The sequence below is a fragment of the Strix aluco genome, chromosome 2 (genome assembly GCF_031877795.1).
Source record: "Strix aluco isolate bStrAlu1 chromosome 2, bStrAlu1.hap1, whole genome shotgun sequence".
Classification (NCBI taxonomy): Eukaryota; Metazoa; Chordata; class Aves; order Strigiformes; family Strigidae; genus Strix; species Strix aluco.
Window position 1 is genome coordinate 105540872 of NC_133932.1, and position 16432 is coordinate 105557303.

Sequence of the window (16432 nt, forward strand, 5' to 3'; positions counted from 1 at the left end):
GGTGTAGCGTCAACACGCGGAGCACATCCAAGCGCAGCCCAGGCCACCGCACACCGGGGTTTTGTGTCAGTATGCATAGTACAAACAGACACCAAGCGTGGGCCACTTCACTTTTAGGTCTGCCTTCCTCCCCTGATGCTCTGGGTCAGTGGGTGTCACTGTCCTGAGAATAACTTTCCAGCATCCATGGAGCAAAGGCTGCTCAAGAAACAACTGAGCCTTAGCTCATCTTCTCCCCTTTTAAACGCAGGTTGTTTAGAAACAAAAGCCGTAGGATTGTGTACATTTGTCATTTCAACCCAGCGGTAAGTATTTTAATGTGCAAGAAAACATTATTGAGAGAAAAGGTCAGAAATCCAGAGCCTGGGAAGCTAGAGGGGTGCGTTGGGCATTGCAAACCAACCAACAGGAATTAAAGTCAGGTGTTTCATTCCCTGGGGCTCCCCCAAAATTCACAGCTTTCACGCTTTTCTTCCTGAAAGACTGTATTCAGGGTGCGTCAGCACAAGGCAAAGTTGGTTTATCCTGGAAAGCTGAGAATTCAGGGTTTTCTCCCCTATGAGAAGCAGACCTGCTTTCCACAGGTTGTTTGTTTATTATTACTGTTTTTTCTGTTAGCACCTCTTCCCCTCTCTCACCCTCTCCAGGCAAAAATCAAAGCCTTTTCTACCACCTGCGACGCTTTAGTACTTCATGGAGTTAGCAATTAGCTTGTGCCATTCCTCCACGCTTGATGACCCAGGCGACCACAGGGCCCAGCATGCCCAAGGGCTTCCTTCCTCACCAAGAGCAGCAAACCCCTGGGAAGTGACAACCACAACTCCCAAAGAGCCCATCTCTTCCCAAATGAAAATGTTATGGAGCTGTGGCCTAAATGCAACAGTAGTTTGCCAACAAGTCAGAAACATCAACAAAAATCTCCCCTCTGACCCAGCATAAGGACCACCTGGTGCCCAGGAGCAGATGAACACCACGTGGCACCGTGAACCTGTCCTGTTGCAGGAGGCTCCCATGAGCCATGCCCGCTTGTCTCAGTGAAGAAGGACTTTGATTTGGGCTAGCAAAGTGGGTAGGAGTGATGCACACCAGGATAAACAGAGATCTTGGGCCACAGCAGAAATCCTTGGAGAAGTGCAGCATAGCCTTCAATCACAGCGTTTGACAGCTCACTTGCCTGTGCTTGGCAGCTACCACCGTGTCGGTACTGACTGTACAGCAGGCAGCAAATACCCCATCCTTTGCCAGCAGGAAGAATTTGAAGATTGCCAGGGTACCACGCTGAGGTGCACTATACACTAGTAGCCCAGGTCCCAAATGTGTCATTTAAACACATTTTTGTAAGATGTTCATGCCTCTCCCAGCACTAAAGACATCTCCAGAAGGACTGATCTATTATCCTGCTCCCCTCTTTGAAGTGCCTTGCCCCCCATTAAGTAAACAGTGCAGGAAACCCTTCATATTTACCCGCTCCAGCAAAGCCCTTTGGTTTAACCTTGTCAGGATGCATCTGCCAGAGCGGCAACGTACTGTATGTTCTGTCTCTCTATTTGCATGGGTCAAAGAAACAGGCTGCCTACACAACCATCTTCCAGATGGAGTGGTCCCATACGCATCCAGACCTTTGTTAACAGTTGCCAGACTTACGTGGTACGTGAGAAACGCCTTACATGTAATTATAGGGCTGCAGTGTTTTGCTTAATCGTTTGGCTGACAGTAGAATACAGCTGTCAAAGAAATTGCCCCCTTGGAAACCTCCCTGTCCACACATTTTAGGACAGGCAAGATAAACTAAATCTCTTAACAGGCTCGCGATAGACAGATACAGTTTCATAGGGGATGGGAGAGAAAAGGGTCTAACTTCTATTTTTTAAGAGATTATCTCTCTTTTCCTTTTCTATGTTCCTGCTGTAGTTCTGCAAAGGCGATAGTGCACAAAGGGGACTGGAGATGGGATCGTTACTGCAGCTGGTTATTTTTGTTGGAAATAGCCCTTTGCTATTTTTCAGTCTGGTTGATTTAGCCAGTGGTTTCCGGAGAACAAAAAAGCCAGTGCTTCCTCTCGACCCTTCATTGCAAAATGCAACCTAGCTTTAAGAAACTTGTTGGCAGAGGGTTCCCATTCCTGGGACCTGCCCTCGCTGTTGGGGCCACTGTGAGAAAATGCCCAGGGCTGTAGGGTGGCTGTCCCACCAGGCACTGAAGGACACTAGCCCTGGCTGCCTGGGCACTGTCTGCGAGAGCCTCTTCTCCAGGGAAGCTCTCTACTACAGAGCAGTTGGTGCTGCACAGTGCCCAGGGTGTAGATACTGTAATAAAAGCACTCCAGAGAGTCTTTTGGGGTGAACAAATGAACGCCATTACTTCTGGAGCAAACTCTGATTTTGAGAGGCTCAGTAGAGCTGCAGCCTTGTGCAACCCCAATTTGAATACTGCTTCTCCTCACCTGTTTGCACAGCTAAAAGGGAGCGGCCATTCGCCTTCTCCATTTTTGTAAACAAGGTTGCAACCTTTATTCCTGCCTTAAGGAACAGATTGAATTGTTTTTGATGATCCAGAACAATGTCACCATTTATTCCCTCTCCAAAAGCAATTAGTATTTCAGCTTGATTATTTGCACATGAGTCACCAGACAAGAAACTATGGGTATATGCTCCTTGATAGAGAAATCCATAAAAGGTATTTAAGATTAAAGATCCAACATATGCTTAACTATCACGAAACTGTCACACATCAAGAAAAAAAAAATCAGCTCCACTTTGTGAACTGGGAAGATTGATCCTGAATTTCTATTTAACCCCAAACCCTTAATTAATTTGTTGCAGCATCAGGGCACCGTAACACCAAAGGCAACTTGTGATACTGTCAGAGCACAGGAACAAGGTTGTTCCAACACAATTTCAGAGCTGTCAAAGCATCCAAAAACCTCCTAAGTCAGGCCCAAACATGTCCTTTAATGTTAAGAAATAATTTGGGATTTTTTTTTCTCTTATTTCTTTTCTGATTTCTAGCTCTGTGTATTGCAGCTCATTGATATTTTCAGCTCTTTTCCTCAGAACCTGAAGGTTAGAAGCTGACACATTCTTAATAGAAGCTACGAGTCTCATAGGAGCAACATGATTGCAGGAGCTCAGATTTTAATGGGAATATCAAATCTATCTGGCATCATGATAAGGTCATCGGAAATTAGCAATACTGAAAGTGTATCCTCGGTTTGCTTCTAACACAGACCATAGCTGATATATATATGTCTGTACTGACGTTGCCAAGTAGCCTCACTGGCAAACTTTGGAGTTAAGTATAGCTAGAAATGAAGTTTTGTGAAAATTTAGACCAAAAGTAAAGTTGCTTTTCTTTTCACTCTTTAAAAAGAAAAAGAAATTGATGTCTGTCAGTTTTCATATGCAACATCTCAAAAGGGTGGACATGCTTTCATTTAAACCTGCCGTTAGCTGGGTTGGCCTCAGCCCCAACAGGATGACATCCTTGTCAGAGAAGGAGAAAGCAAAACTTTGCACAAAACCAGAAGTGAGCCATTTAACAATGTAATCTCTAATAAAAAGCAAATAAAATCAATGCTAATAAGGGATGCCAATACCCAAAGTCCTCTCCTTTTCTGAAAGCGGAGAATTACTTCTTTTAAGTATCCAAGTAGGCAGACGAGGGTGGTGAAGGTGAGGAGACAAAGTCTGCAGAGGACACCATGTTAGCCGTGCGAGCCTACCTGAAACTTCAAGGGACTTGCAGAAGAGCTCACAGGCAACACATCCGGAGTGGAAAACTCTGCATCTGAAGTGATGTCCGTGGGCTAACAGCACAGATTGGGGCCAGTGATGGGCTCCAGGCATATTGCTACACTGGGTGGCAAGTAGAAGCACTAGGGAGCCTGGGGAGACAGGCTGGAAAGGGACAACTGGAAAACAACTGCTCTTGCAGAGTGAGTAAAAGGATGGAAATGAATTTAAACACATGCCTGGAGGACACATCCAAAGGCAACTCTAAAACGTGGGCATCCAGCTGCAGTCTCCTGTTTGGGAAGTCCCTAAGTTGTTGGCTGCTGGAAGGTGAGAAGATGCATGGGGACAAGTACAGCTCCACACCTGCCTTTGTGTGTCTGCTGCTGGCCATGGCCAGTCAGAGGTGCTGGGCTAGGCAGGCTGGGCCAGTCCTCACCAATAGCCCAGGCAAGGCCGTTATGGATGGGTAACACACCGAGTTTCTCAACTTACACTGAGCAGAAAGCATCACTTTAAGCGTAGCAACATCAGTATCACAGTACTTACCCTGGATAGATTAGCAGGAATAGCCACTGCTAAAATACAATCACACTCACACTAGGAGTTCCCAGGACCCCAGCAATGGGCTTGATCTCTAACAGAAACCCCCACCTTTAAGAACATGACCACATCTTTTCAGGCAGTACTTTAGCAACGGCTTTTAAGGGATGAGTTGGCAGGCAGAGTTCCAGTATCTGGGTGCAGTAGTTCTATGCCAGGCACTTCACTAAGCGGTGTGTTTTCTACTCATGTCCTGGGTGCTGCAGCATGCACTTGGTTGGGCGGGAGCTGGAACGGTGATGAACTGCCAGGCTGTGCTGGAAGGACTCCTTCTTCCTCCTAGGATGGACCGGAGTAAGATTTTCGTGACCAAAACCACCAAAAAATCACCATGTGCAGAATTGCCCTCACCTTCTGCAAGGTGCTTTTTGTTTACATTAGTTGGGTTCAGGTTCTTTTGCATTGCTCATTCTTCTTGAGTAATTTAAATGCCCACTTCAAATTTATTTTGCAAAAAGGCAAAGGATCTAACCTTCCTGTAAACAACAGACTGTATATAGGAGAGTTTTTTCCTCTCTAAATTACTAATAACTGACACCTGTAATTTCACATCCCAAAAGGAAATTTTTTTAATGAAATGGGTGTTTGCCACTGAAGCAGCATGGTGAAATGCAAAGAATAGTGGTGCAGGTTGACTTTACCTCTGGGCTGACTGCGAGCAGCCACCCTGAAATGAAATAGGAGCGCTGTGGAAAACCAGAGTGTTTTCCCCTGGGCTACAGGGTGCAAAGGTGCAGCCCTCTCCTTGCCCTATGTGCCTCAGTACTTGCTGGGGGCATTAACCCTCACAAGGAGCACCACAGCTCCTCAGGCGAAGGGTGGGTGGGCAACGGCCAGCTGAAAGCCCCCATCTGATGTCACCTGGTCTTACAGGCTCTCCACCTCCTGAACCAATGGGCTCAGCGTGAATGGCCTGGGGAGTTTGGGCACATATATCTACTCTGCCAAAACCTAGAGTGTCCAGGAGCAGGTTTAAGTACTGGAGGTGTTGAGGATGCTCCAATAGAAAAATAGCCCCAAACCTCCTCACTGGCAACCCTTTAGAACAGATAGGGGCCCATGCTAGACTTCCCTTCCCCTCTAAGATTTCACTTAATTTATTAAAAATATATTAAGAACATCAGTATTGTGAGAGAGGAAAAAAAAAAAAGGGGGCTTTCTCTTCAAGGCTTTTCAAATTTCCCCTGCTTTACATGGTTCATCACGGCAGCTTGGCCCTGGTATCTGCTCCCAGACCTCGCTGGCTACCAAGGCCACCAAAGCAACCCAGAGCTGGAGTAAAATCACTGCCTAGCTCTGACATTTCCAACACCGGTATTGGCATCCAACAGGTCACATCAGAATATGGCCTCTCCCATCATCTCACTCTATCCTAGATCTACCTGAGCACCCCCAGGCCTGAATTATTTGTGTCCTATCATCATTTGGAGCTGCTTCAGTTTTCTCCACATGCCCTGGCAATACAGCTACTGCTGTTCCTTAGAAAGCCCGAGTGCATTTATGGCACTTAAGTAGTAAATAGGACTAATTGCCTTCTGAGCAAACAGGCTGTCCTGGCTCAGATCCTCTACACGAACCCATTAAATGGGGAGCTGCTGTTCATTAAGAGCATGACTGAACTTGATCCACCACCACTGCTCACTTGATTTAATGTTAAAGCTGATGGAGATGGGGTGACGGGCTAGGGAACTTTTTCCTGCACCACCTAGGAGTACTTACACTTCCATCCTCTTCTCACCTCACCCTGACAGACCTGAAGTACTTTCATTGTCACTGTTGGGGTGGATCCATTGTGAACAGCAATGGAGAAAGCCCACAGCTGCAGGGTACTTACCAAGATTTTGCTAAATCCTACAGCCAGGGGGTATAGACAGGTACAGCACCCCGACCCGTTGGGGCTATACTCAGCTGCACTGTCTTGATCCCCGTTTCTTTTTCTCCCATCCCAGGTAAGCATTAAACCTGTTTCTCTATCAACTGGAGGCGGCTGCTCCCTGAAGGCAGGAAAGCTTGCAGTGAGCTGCAAGCCACATTCACTCCCCGCGCCCACCTTTGCTTTTCACTTCTCTTCTGGTTTGGGGTTTTGTCTTTTCTACAAAGAAGCCCAAACAAACCCTTCTGACTGCTTTCACTTGTGATTTTGCGAGGCTTTATAATCAGTCCTTAGAAATGCTTTAAGCAAGACCACTACATCACTTCATAACATCCTTCTGGAGCATTCTTAAACAAGGTTGTGGTCAGAGACGAGCCTGACATCACTCAGAGGTCATATTTACCTCTAGGGTCATGGGAATATTTCCAAAGAGCTGTTTCCTTACAGAGGCTCAGCAGTCTGGCCTGTCCAGGTGTGTTTGGACCTCACTTCGGTCACCTTATAGTGTTCCTGCATTCAAGAATAGTGGCCCTGGAGCAGTTGGTACCAAGGGATATGTACTTACAGCACTGGAGACTGAAGTAAATTGGTGAAAATAAAGAAGCCCAACTTTTTTTGGTACGGACATTCCCATCAATTCATCGTGCTTTCATGCCCATGCAAACGGTGCAATAATTTACCCTTGGAGCACCTTTGGAGCTTCTTCATCCTGCCTCCCAAGGCAGAAAGACAGTACTCTGCTGCAACTACTTTCGATATCTTATAAAGCAGATTTTGTGGCTCCTGTGTGATGCCAAGTTCCTAGCTTCTCCCCTGCTTTGCAAGGAAGAAGAAATAAACCTCTACCTCTGGCCTTTTAACTCAGCCTCCTGTGAGGAATGGGTCCTCATTTCAAACATCTGTAAGTAAGGCCAGCAGGGCAGGAGGGAGGACAAGCCAGTGGCAGGAGGCTGAAGTGCTGGAACAGAGCCTTGCAGGCTGCAGCCCCAGAGAGCCCACAGTGTGGAGGGCACTCTGTTCTGGCAGCGGCCGGTTTCACAGAGATCGTGAGTTTAAGCACATATCTAATTGAATTGCAGATGTCTTTTCTGATGGCTATCTGGTAGCAAAGCTTTGATTAAAGCAGCAGCAGAGAGGCAGAACAGGCTGGTTCTCAGTAATAAAACTAATGGAAGGAAGAATGACCATTTACTGCAGCCTCCACAGGCAGCATAATGCAGGCAGATATTTTGAACAAGATTTTTGGGGGAGATCTGAGAGCTCAGCACAGATACCCAGTTTACAGCTCCTAGAGATCCTAAATGTATGTTGGACTGGAAAGCAGCTGACAGTAATTTAAATAATCCACAAATAAGCTCATCTCCCTCCCTTCCCATACTCCCTGATGAACAACAGATCTACTTTCCTTTCTGAAGGCCATAGGGATTTGTTTTTCTTGACTTTGTTTTTTAAAGGCTGACAAATTTTATTTGCTGCCCTTTTGTTACTTCCAAGATTCAGGTGGATTCACCCTGAGCTTGCACTTGCCAGATCTCAATACCTCGCCATTTTACAGTGCCTTTAGAGCTCCAAAGAGGGAGAACTTTAACACAGCTTTCAGTCCACCCAAACTAGAAGGCTGTAAATTGGGAGTGTTACGACTTTTTTTTTTTGCCTGTAGCCACTTTCTCATGACGACTTGAACCACATCCAATATGTATTACCACATAAACATCACTGAAAAACCACCCCCACCCAGCGCAGCTGAAGAGATGAAATTAAGCTTCAAGATGATCTAAGAACCTGGCTTAGCTCAGGAACAAGGTTTTTGAGAACTGTTTTCCCTTTCCTCAGCTGGCCATTACATTGTACCCAAATTCCTGTTGTGCTACATTTTGGGGGCCTCTTGGCCATATCCTACCCAAACTCTCTTGCCTCTTGGCACAGCACAATTCTCCTGGGGACACCTCAATGAACAACTACCACCTGCGACAGTTTCAAGGAAAGTTGTCACAGTTTTGCTCATTTTTCCTTTTGAACTGCTGCCCTTTTCCAACGTATTTACAATGTAAGGAAGTTAGTTTATTCATGGTTTGGCTTTTAACTTCATTGTTGAGCTTGGCTTCGCTCCTGTTGGAAATCGGACCCTGATTCAGGAGGGCAGTTGCTGGTGTCTGCTGGAAACTCCTTGCCATGCAATTTTCAAATACACTGTTTGTTGGCCTAGCTCAGCACATACTAAATGCAGTCAGAAAAGTCTGCTTACTCATTGCAGGAAAAGGATCGGGCCAGTGGCAGGTGTGAGTATCCTCAAACAAGCATTTCAAATGCCTAAGCTCATTCCAGACTTCCCAGGAGCTCCCTCCAGCAACTGTCCTCCCATTAGTTTCATACATCTGAAGTTACACGGACCATGGTTGGAATTGGGCTAACTTCCAGCTTAGGCAAAGCCTTGGATTTGTAACTTGTTTCAAGTTCGAAACTATCCAGAAAGTTAAAATGCATAATTCCAAAGAGAGAAGAGAAAAGCAAGAAATAATGCAACGTCTGTAAGACATGAACTGTTACTGAAGTACTCAAGATGCTTAACGAGAGGTTTTGCAAATGGCATACATTAAGCTAAACAAGTATGCCTTCAGTCAGCGAGCTTGAGTACTGCTATTTCACCCTACAAGGAATAAATAATAATTAAAATCCTTTGTATTGAGATAAATACATTCACTGTAGCTACAGACATCAAGAGTGGTAATTCCCAAATAGCCTCGCTGGGTTCTTTCTCCAGTTGAAAGATGGGAAGCTGCCTCCCAGGCATTGATTTATTCCGTAAGAATTAGGGAGAGGCATCTCTAAGGCGCTGCATTTACTCTACTGCTGCTGGGAGGTTTTGTCTGGGTGCTCTCGGGACAGTTTTCAGGCATGTTATTTAAGCATATTGCTCTTCCCCAAGTATTTACAGAGCCCCCACAATTTGGACAATCTTGACTTGCCTTAGAATTATTTGCCAAAAATTATTGGTTTAAGTGGAAAAAAGATAGCAACTTGGTCTCCACGATAATTTGCTTAGATCAGTTTATCAGATTGCTATTAAAAATAAAGCAAGTGTGCAGCTAATTGTCAACAAGAAGTTAAATGACAAACAGCTTGAATATAGCCTGAAGAGTTACCGAATTGGAGATATGCAGAGAATAAAGAGGCTGACATATAGAAGACATTACATTTCATTTGATTCTCACTGTGAATGGAAACCTTAGATTCTCAGAGTTTGTACAAAGAAAAATCCTGGTGGAAAAAGATGACACTCTTGTCTATTGATAACATTTGATTTAAAGCACTCTGAAAAATTATTTGTTCTCAAACAAAAGCAGAAATCAAAACAATTCATTCCAGAAGTATTACAACACAGCTGACTGAAACATCTACTCTTTGTTTGGGTCTCAAGTGCAATTTTAGTCCATTTGAATCCATTTCATGAAGAAAGGCTGCAGTTTTGACAGAGCTATTGCTAAAATCATCTCATCAACAAAACATTTCTCTGCCTAACTTTAGCAATCAATAAACAGCTTGAAAAACTGGCTCCATAGTTTTAAAACTATTCAGTACTTAAGTGTAAATGATCAAGATTTGCCAACATTGAAGCACGGTGTGCTAAAATTACTAATGTATTACCTAACCAAAAACCTTCAGACTTCCAGATACTGTATTACAGAACAGTTAAAAAAATAACCTTGGGATTTATAGTATGGTCAGGCTGTTCTTCAAACAAAGTAAAAGAAATAAACCCAGAGGTCAATTTCTTTTTTTAAACAAAAAATAATTCTTTGCAAATTTTCTTAAGTGAAGCGGGTGAAAAAGCCGATCTGCATGTTAAGATTGACTTTTTTATATAGTCAGTGTTATGGCCTGGAAGTACTAAAGAGACATTCAGAATATAAAGGCAACTGGAGACAATTAAGCCATTTAAAAAGCACCAAAATTAGCATTCCTTTTGTTGGATCGAAATAATTCAAGTGCTGTTCTGCCACAAAGGCTATCATCAATTTCTAATTTTAGCTTAATCCATGAAAAAAAGCATCTCCCGTTTCTCTCTGGCGTTTCCTCATTAAGAGCACTCTTAAATTATATACTGAAATCTCAAGAACACAAACTACGAATTAAAGTTCACACTCCCACAAAGACACACTCATGCATGCACTTTGATATACTAATCCCAATAAAGGTAATGCAACTACTTGTGCTGCGATACAGCTAAGCAGTGCCTGAACTGCTGCATGAGTACCCAAAAGCAACAATTTAGCTCTAAATCACACAGAAAGGTGATTTGTCCTGCCTTTGAACCCTCAGCCTTCTCGTTTCCTCTGCTACACCTGACTACTCTCAACAACATGAAGTTCCACAATAGTATCTCCTGATTTTCTTTATATGGAGTGAGCAGTCATATAAGACCTTATAAAAAACTTTGTAACTAACCCTTACATTTTAAGTCAAATTAATTTCTTGTATTCAAATTTTAGGACAAGGCTTTCAAGGTCAAACTAGTGTCCTACTACTTGAAGTACTGACCATTTTATCTCATTAACTGTGAATACTCTTAACTATCCAAGATTCACATCCTCGCCACCAGCAAACACAATCCACTGTAAAACTGCAAATTCCTTCACTCCCTTGGTTGCAGGCTATCAATCGCACCATATCTAGTCATTCACCTAGAAATTTGTAGGTTGAGATTTAGTTGTAATCATCATTACTAAAGAGGAAAGATATTTTTCTTCAGACTGAATTTTTATCTTCACACAGAAGTAGAAATTCTTCTCAACAACTTCAGAAGGCAGAATTAATGCTACGTGCCAAGTTCACAGAGTTTCAACTCACAATATGAAATAATCAAGAGCTGTGGGCGTGAAAGTGAGTTCTTGGACATTGAGATTTCAGCCTGGTCTCATCACTAGTTTTTGAGAGAAGGCGGTGTTATGGCTGACTTGCTGGGGAAGCTGTAACGCTCACTGCCGTTGTCACCCTGAATTAAGGGTGTCGGAGCTGCTGCCAGCATGGGGTGACCTGTGCCCAGGCAAGGGTGCTGCTAAGGAACAACTGTTGCACGAGATTTACACGTTCACGGCTGATCATACAGATGTCTGTGCTCCTGCTTATCCACTACATTCAATGTATAGAAGGCACCCAACAGTCCTGACTGAACAGGATTGGACCAAAACAAGGAGCTTTGCTTAGTCAGGCCCCCAATTCCCCGCTCCTTTGACTCCATGCTCACTGTGTTTTTAAGAAACTGTGGAAAGCAGGAGCTGCATTTTTAGCTGAAACTAAAGCTCTGAAGCTGACAGGCAGGATCTCGCACCCAGACTTATGCTTCCTGACCTCACTGCTCATGTAGAACTGCACTGCAACATGTTGGAAGTGACTGCAGTTAACATTAGTACAATATACAAACAGTGATTTATCAACATTGTATGCTTTATTGAAAGTTGACAAGTGCAACAGTTAAATACATTGACGTGTTACAACTGTTTAGGAGAACATGCACAAAAACATATGCATACTACTATACAGATCATATGCAAAAAATCCATACTGGGAAATCCAATTTTTTTTTTTTTTTTTTAAATTCTTTGCTAGCAGGGTTTGATAATTTCTGGAGTGGTTTTTCCTGTCTTTAACCAAACTACAATGAACAAAGATTTACTTCAAGATAATCAGCAGCCAGGGAACTTCAGAAGTTACACAAACAGCATAAATCTGCCAAATTCTGAACAGTTGCGTAGGTGCATTCTTATTTATGTAGCATTAAAAAAAAAAAAAGACTTTCCAAACTTCTTCAGATCAGCCAATGAAACAACTAAACTTCAATCTGTACAACCTAAATAGTTACAGTTTTCTATTTTACAAAGTAATTACACTAAATACACAAATATACAGTAGGCAAATAACCTTCATTGTAATTATCCTATGACCCAACTGTATGTCACCTACCTGCTTTCTATATATAATACAGATTTATGCACCTGTCCACTGCTTCAGAAAACGGTGCAAATATTTGCACTTAAGGTTTCAGGTGACAATTAAGTGTTAAACACTGAATTTACCTTTCTCCCTCTTCCTCAGATCCTATGCACCAGTCCTCGCTTTGGAACCCCAGTGTACTATGGGGGATTGAGCCATCACTTTTTACTCCAGTCTATTTCTTCATATTTCCAATCTCGAAAAGCACTTGTATCAGTTATATCACTGGATGAGTGGAAGATTTAAAAACAAACCAAAAAAATTCAGGCATGCAGCTTCGTTTCTCAGGCATTTGCAGAAGCTGCTCAAGTCCCCAGTGTACTTGTGCTAATTCTCTGGAAGAAGTTTATTTTATTCAATCAACCTAAGAACAAAGACTCCTTCAAGCCAAAGGGGGAAGGGAGGGAAGAGAGAGACAGATGAGTGCGTAATACAGGGGGGGAGAAGCCTCTCCTGATGTGTGCAGGGCATGGAGTCCTCAGTCTGGGTTGCAATGTGCATTGAAATGGATGAAGGGTGGCTGTGGCGGATTCCCGCTAGTCCTTCTTGCTCTGGGCAGTCCAGAGGCCAGCAATCACGATGGCAATGACATCTTGAACTACGCTGAAGGCCCTGACCCCTGTGATGCCGGCTGAGCAGGCTGCTGTGTTGTCCCTTGTGACTGGGAAGAGGAAGGCGGGGATCCAGTCTGCAGCTGTGCTTGGAACTGGGCAAGCTGCTCTGGGCTGGCGAGTGTTTTTAGCAGAGTGTTTTCTTGCTCCAGCTGGGAGTTCTTCTCTATCAGCTCTTTGATTTGCTCTTTGAGGACCTCCACTTCCTCCCTTACCGCATACATCAAGTGACTCTTTACCAGATCCTGAAATGCAGAAAAGAGCATGTGCGTTAGGAAAGCAGCCCAGTGCCAGGCGCGGGCTCCCACCCAGCTCAGCTGGAGATGCAGCAGATCGACCTTTGCAGAGGGCCGGTGGGAGCCCAGCTCTGCTGGGGTGCAGAGGAGCACCCCAGGGAGGGCCACCAGCCCCCTGCTTGTGCCTGTGGGGCCAGCAGCCCTTCGGCAGAGGGAGTCGGGCCGGGCAAAGCTCTCCCTCGCAGCGGGCAGGCCGTGCCGGGATTCGGCCACCCCCGCGGGGGGTCGGGGTCGGGGACGGGGGTGTCACAGCCCGCTGCCTCCGGCGCCGCCGCGCACGTGCAGCCCCGGGGCAGGCAGCGGGCCCCGCCCCCCGCGCCGGGCCCCGCCCCCACGCCGGGCCCCGCCCCCCGCGCACCGGCTGCAGCCAGTTCTGGGCGCAGGTTGCCGCATTTCCCTCCCTCCCGCCGGCCGTGCGCGGCCGCGGGTGACGTCAGAGCGCGCCCCGGCCAATGAGCGTCCGAGTTATTTATAGCCGGGAGTTAAAGGCTCGGAGTTTGCCTAGCAACAGTCGGCAGAGGCTCCCGTGAGAACGGCTCCAGGCACCGCTCCAGTAACAAAGGGCGGCCGGGCCCCAGGCGCAGCGCGGCGGGACCGCGCCGGGGGCAGGGCGGGGGCCGGACCGGCGGCCGCGGAGCCCCCGAGGGGGAGCCGCCGGCTCCGGGCACCGCGACACCCACGCCGGCCGCCGGGAGAAGGGCACGGCGACGGAGGATGCCCCGGGTGCAGCCCGCGGGGGATGAGCCCGTGTGGCAGGGGTGGCCCGGCGCAGGATGCGCTAGGAGGAGAGTTAAAAAAAAAACAAACCACACTCACCCCAAAACACCCCCCTTTTGGGGGGGGAGGGGAACCCCTCAAACAAACGCCGCTTTCTGCCCCAGCAGCGCCCCTCCCCCGCCGCACGGAGCCGGGATCAATCGTTTGGGGAGGCAGGAGCCAAAAGCGATGCCGTCACTCCCTCCCCGGCATCGATAGCGAAACGTGCGCATTCCTCCCCGCAGGAAGCCTTTGATCAATAAAACGACAACCACCACCAAAAAAATGCCCCCAGAACCAAACCCGTGCGCCCTCCCCCCCCCCCCCCCCCCGGCCCCGCTATGAAAACGCGTCCGCGCACGGGTTAACCATCGCCCGCCGCATCCCCATATTGTTTACTGCTTTAAACATGAACAAGGTTTTATGCTCCAATCGGTACGTACCATCGCTTGCTCGATTTTGTTGTCGATAGCTACCACGCTTGCACCAGAGGAGCTGCAAGAGAAAGAAAGAGAAAAAAAAAAAGACATACAACATTAGCAGCGGCTGAATTATTTAAGAGACGCGGGCATCGGTAGCCAGTTGGCTGCGAAAGTCATCCTCCCGCTGCCCTGCCGCCGCCGCCTCACCGGGATGCTCCAATGCAGCAAAGCAACCTGTGAAGCCGCCCCGAGCCCCCCGCCCGCAACCGGATCAAATATCCCGACATCTCGCCCCCCCAGCAGACCACAAAGACGGAGCTTCATTGCCGGCTGCGGCAGAAGCGCTCCGCGCCGCGGCGGGCAGCCCCCTCCGGGGAGGTGAGGTGAGGCGAGGCGAAGCGAGGCGGGCGCCCGGTGCCGCCGCTGCGGCTCCCCCGGACAAAGGAGCCAGCCCGGCGTTCACCTGCCCCACTACCGCCGCGCCGGCAGAGCCCCTCGGACACAACACTTATTTACCTACTGTCGAGCCTCAGGGAGGAGTTGTCGGTGCCCAGCAAGGATGATAAGAAAGAAATTGAGAAGTGTCTTAGTTGATAAACTCCTAGATCCATTGCCACTGGTCTACAACATTGGGCATTCATGCAATCGCGACCAGAAACGCTCCCCGGAGAAATCAGGTCTCCCTCTCTCCGGACGCGGGCGCGTGTGCGAGCGCCGGGCGGCAGGGCAGGGCAGGGCAGGGCAGCTCCGCCGGGCGGCGGCGGCGGCGGCGGGGCCGGGCGGCGGGACCCTGCGGGGCGCGGGGCTGCGCTCGGCCAGCTCCGAGGTCAGCGCTCCGCCGCGCCGCACAAAACCTGGCCATCCCGGCCCCCCCCATAATTTATGCGGCGGCGCCGACGCCCATTGGCTGCGCCGACGCCCGGGCCCCGCCCCCCGGCTCCCTCCGCATCTCATTAGGAGCGCTCCCCACCCCCCCCCCCCCCCGCCGCGCAGCCCCCCCACCCCCCCCGGGCCGGCAGCGCCCTGCCCGCCCCGCAGCGCCCACGCGGGACGGCCCCGCACGCGCCGCAGCGCGGCTCACCGTACCGTTTTCCACCCGCAAGAACGGAAAGAGAATTTAAAACTAATAATACTACTAATACGAAATACTCGTGGCCGGAGCGGGGGAGCGGCGGGGCCCGGCCCAGCGCGGCCCGGCGGGAGCGCGGCCGCCCCGCCGAGGGCCGCCCGTCGCCGCGCAGACAGCGCCACCTCTTGGCAGGCGGCGGAGCGGCCCTCGGCGGGCGGCTCCCACGGCCGAGCCGCCCCCCCCCCGCGGCGAGATCCGCACCTCCGCCCCGGGCCCGGCGGACGGAACCCGCACAGACAGCCCTGCCCGCTCCGCCGGGGCCAGGCGGTAAAAGCGGGAGACACGGACACCGATGCACGCGGCAGATAAAACCCTTTCGGGCGCCTACGGATCTGCTCCAGCAGCACCCATCCCTCTTTATCCCTGACGCAGGCCTTGTTAGCCCGTAAAACCGTTTATTAAAAAAATAATATTCAGCTATCAGATCATCCGCAAAATACACAACACAGCGCAAACCTGCAGATTTCTAGCAAGCCAGCTCATACTCTGCTACAGTAACAGGGAAAACGCCTATTCACTCATTTCCAGATTGTACCCATACAGCACTTACGGTCTTAAAAGTTGCAGCACGTTCATTAATAATTTAGGAAAAATTCTTCTCCCACCTAACTGTGGTATATTGCTGAACAAACGGTGAGCTCTCATGTGTCAGTCACAGCCAGTCCAAGATCCTTTCTACCAGTAAGTTTAGGAGACTCAAGGCTGAAAGAGACCACCACAAAATACCGCCACAAGAAACAGCTGACCTCCAAAGACACTATTTTCTAGACCTGCGCTTTCATCAGGCATTACATGACTTAAAGGCACAAAAATAAAGTCAACAACCGTCACAGGTGTTGCTCCCAGAGAAGCAGGAAAGCCAGGAGGCACAGAATAATCATCTTAAAGCTAAATTTAGCATTTGCGTATCTGCATCATCCTTCTTAGTTTACTTATGTTGTCCTAGTCTACTATTCCTTCATTCAATAACGCCAGCAGAGTAGTACAAACTAATCCTATTCACGAGAGAGGTCACATTTA

The 16432-nt window shown here is 47.9% G+C and overlaps 1 protein-coding gene across 7 annotated transcripts in view; it reads right to left on the bottom strand.

The window, feature by feature from the left end:
- Positions 1-11634: 11634 nt before the first annotated feature.
- The window catches only part of TSC22D1 (TSC22 domain family member 1), a 96881-nt gene continuing 92083 nt past the window's right edge, over positions 11635-16432 (bottom strand). For 3 of the 7 annotated variants that reach the window (XM_074815640.1, XM_074815639.1, XM_074815643.1), the window contains 2 exons: positions 14305-14356; positions 11635-13054 (listed from right to left, as the gene is read on the bottom strand). In XM_074815640.1, the coding sequence (XP_074671741.1) occupies positions 12797-13054; positions 14305-14356 (310 nt within the window). In that variant the 3' untranslated portion in view covers positions 11635-12796. Of the gene's footprint in view, positions 13055-14304; positions 14357-14490; positions 14586-14799; positions 15130-16432 lie in introns of those variants that run through there. The other 4 variants (XM_074815642.1, XM_074815645.1, XM_074815644.1 and 1 more) reach the window with 4 other exon arrangements.